At 52.6% G+C, this 2,370-nt stretch overlaps 1 protein-coding gene across 1 annotated transcript; it reads right to left on the reverse strand.

The window, feature by feature from the left end:
• Nucleotides 1-430: 430 nt before the first annotated feature.
• On the reverse strand, nt 431-1,444 carry LOC138732587 (olfactory receptor 14A16-like). The gene has a single exon (XM_069879225.1). The coding sequence runs from the start codon at nt 1,376-1,378 to the stop codon at nt 431-433; it is 948 nt and encodes a 315-aa protein (XP_069735326.1). The 5' UTR covers nt 1,379-1,444.
• Between the last annotated feature and the right edge of the window lie 926 nt (nt 1,445-2,370).

The raw sequence follows: 2,370 nt of genomic DNA on the forward strand, positions 1-2,370 counted from the left end.
GACAGGACAAGAGGGAATGGCCTCGGGCTCCTCCAGGGGAGGTTCAGGATGGACATCAGGCAAAAATGTTTCCCAGAAAGGGTCATTGGGCAGTGGCAGAGGCTGCCCAGGGAGGGGGTTGAGTCACATTTCCTGGAGGAGTTTAAGGGACGGGTGGACGAGATGCTGAGGGGTCTGATTTAGTGACTGATGGGAATGGTTGGACTTGATGATGCAGTGGGTCCTTTCCAACCTGGTGATTCTATGATTCTATGAAATACAGAGAGCATGGGTTGCTGTTTACTCAGTTACTTGGTTACAAATGGAAAGAAGAGAGTGAATTAAAAAGGTGATGAGAATGTAAACTTAAAAAAACCCAACACCACCATCAATAAAATAAGGCAGTGTGCACCTTTAGTGAGTCACATGATAACTGCAGTGAAGCAGAAGTTCAGCAGTTCATTGCTTCAGTGTAAAATCCAGTTATCAGCTTCCACGTTGCATCCTTGAGCTGCTGGTTCCTCCAGCTGTAGATGAGGGGGTTCACTGCTGGAGGAACCACGGAGTAGACAAATGACACCACCAGGTCGAAGGATGGGGAGATCGAAGAGGGCTTCAGGTCAGTGAAAGTGCCCGTGCTGATAAACAGGGAGACCACAGCCAGGTGAGGGAGGCACGTGGAGAAGGTTTTGTGCCGTCCCTGCTCTGAGGGCATCCTCAGCACAGCCCTGAAGATCTGCACATAGGACACCACAATGAAAACAAAACAGCCAAAGACTATTAAGATACTGACCACAAGAAGCCAAGCTTCCCTGAGGTAGGAGTGTGAGCAGGAGAGCTTGAGGATCTGCGGGATTTCACAGAAGAACTGGTCCACAGCATTGCCCTGGCAGAGGGGCAGGGAAAATGTACTGGCCGTGTGCAGCAGAGAAGAGAGAAACCCAGCACCCCAGGCAGCTGCTGCCATGTGGACACAAGCTCTGCTGCCCAGGAGGGTCCCGTAGTGCAGGGGTTTGCAGATGGCAACGTAGCGGTCATAGGACATGACTGTGAGAAGAGAAACCTCTGCTGAAATGAAGAAGTCAAACAGAAAGAATTGGGCAACACATCCTTCATATGAGATTTCTCTGGTATCCCAGAGGGAATTGGCCATGGATTTGGGGACAGTGGTGGAGATGGAGCCCATGTCGAGGAGGGCGAGGTTGAGGAGGAAGAAGTACCTGGGGGTGTGGAGGTGGTGGTCCCAGGCGATGGTGATGATGATGAGGCCGTTTCCCAGGAGGGCAGCCAGGTAGATGCCCAGGAAGAGCCAGAAGTGCAAGAGCTGCAGCTCCCGTGAGTCTGCGAATGGCAGGAGGAGGAACTGGGTGATGGAGCTGCTGTTGGACATCTGCTGCATCTAGGCATTGGGCACTGTTGAGGGAGGAAAGGACAGTGACAAGTTAAGGGAGCCTTCTCTAAGCCAAATGAAAGTAATTTCTCATTACCCCCTTCCCCCTACCCCCGCCTCCATCAGCGCCTCTGCTGCACTCAGAGAGATAAGAGGGAGTCCTGCGAGGTGAGAGCATTGTCTGGCTCAGTGCAGAGGGAGGGGAACTGCTCTGTCCTTGCTCTTGTTCCCAGCTGCCCTGGGCTTGCACGTTTCTGAGATCGAGGGGAATCACACTCCCGTGTTACCCTCAAACCACTCAATGTCTCACCCTTTCCTAAGGTCTCAGCACCCACTTTCATCCTAGGACACACACAGCTCATTCACACGCCCAACAGCATTTTGTGTCTCATACCATCTCTGTGCTTCTCTGAAGGGCATCTCTGTAACACAGGATGTAAACTCTCCCTCCCAGAACCTTTCTGGCTTTAGTTTCTCCTCATTCCCTGATCCTATCCCTGCTGCCTGGAGGTTTTCCTCCAGTGATGTGTTTCCCTGTCGCACGTTTTTTCCCTGCTCACAAACCCCATCCCAGCCCCTTGGCACTCCCCTACACAAACCTGCCTGTTTGCAGGGCACTGCCTGGGCACGTGGTCCTGTTTGGAGGCTCCAGAGGGAAGAACAACTTGGTGGGGCCAGCAGAGGTGATGCTGGTCCATAGGCAGAGGAGGGGCTCAAGGTGGTTTGGGAGACTCCTATCCCAAATCCCTTCCTTGTCCTTTCCACTGAACAGTCCATTCAGTTTTTCTAAGGTGATTTGGAATGGTCCTGATCGACGCAGCAACCTCTGGACAGCAAAATACGCTCTCCTGCAGGAGGTGCCTCTTGCACCCACAGCTTCTCCCTGCAGCAAAATTGTCCTGCACCCAGACTTACCATGTCAAGGACTGTGAAGATTTCTCCTCCAGTCAGCCCTCAGTCATCCTCCTGACCACCTTTAAGCTCCCTCTGCCTTGCTGGTC

Source organism: Phaenicophaeus curvirostris, chromosome 34 (assembly GCF_032191515.1).
Source record: "Phaenicophaeus curvirostris isolate KB17595 chromosome 34, BPBGC_Pcur_1.0, whole genome shotgun sequence".
In the NCBI taxonomy this organism is placed as follows: Eukaryota; Metazoa; Chordata; class Aves; order Cuculiformes; family Cuculidae; genus Phaenicophaeus; species Phaenicophaeus curvirostris.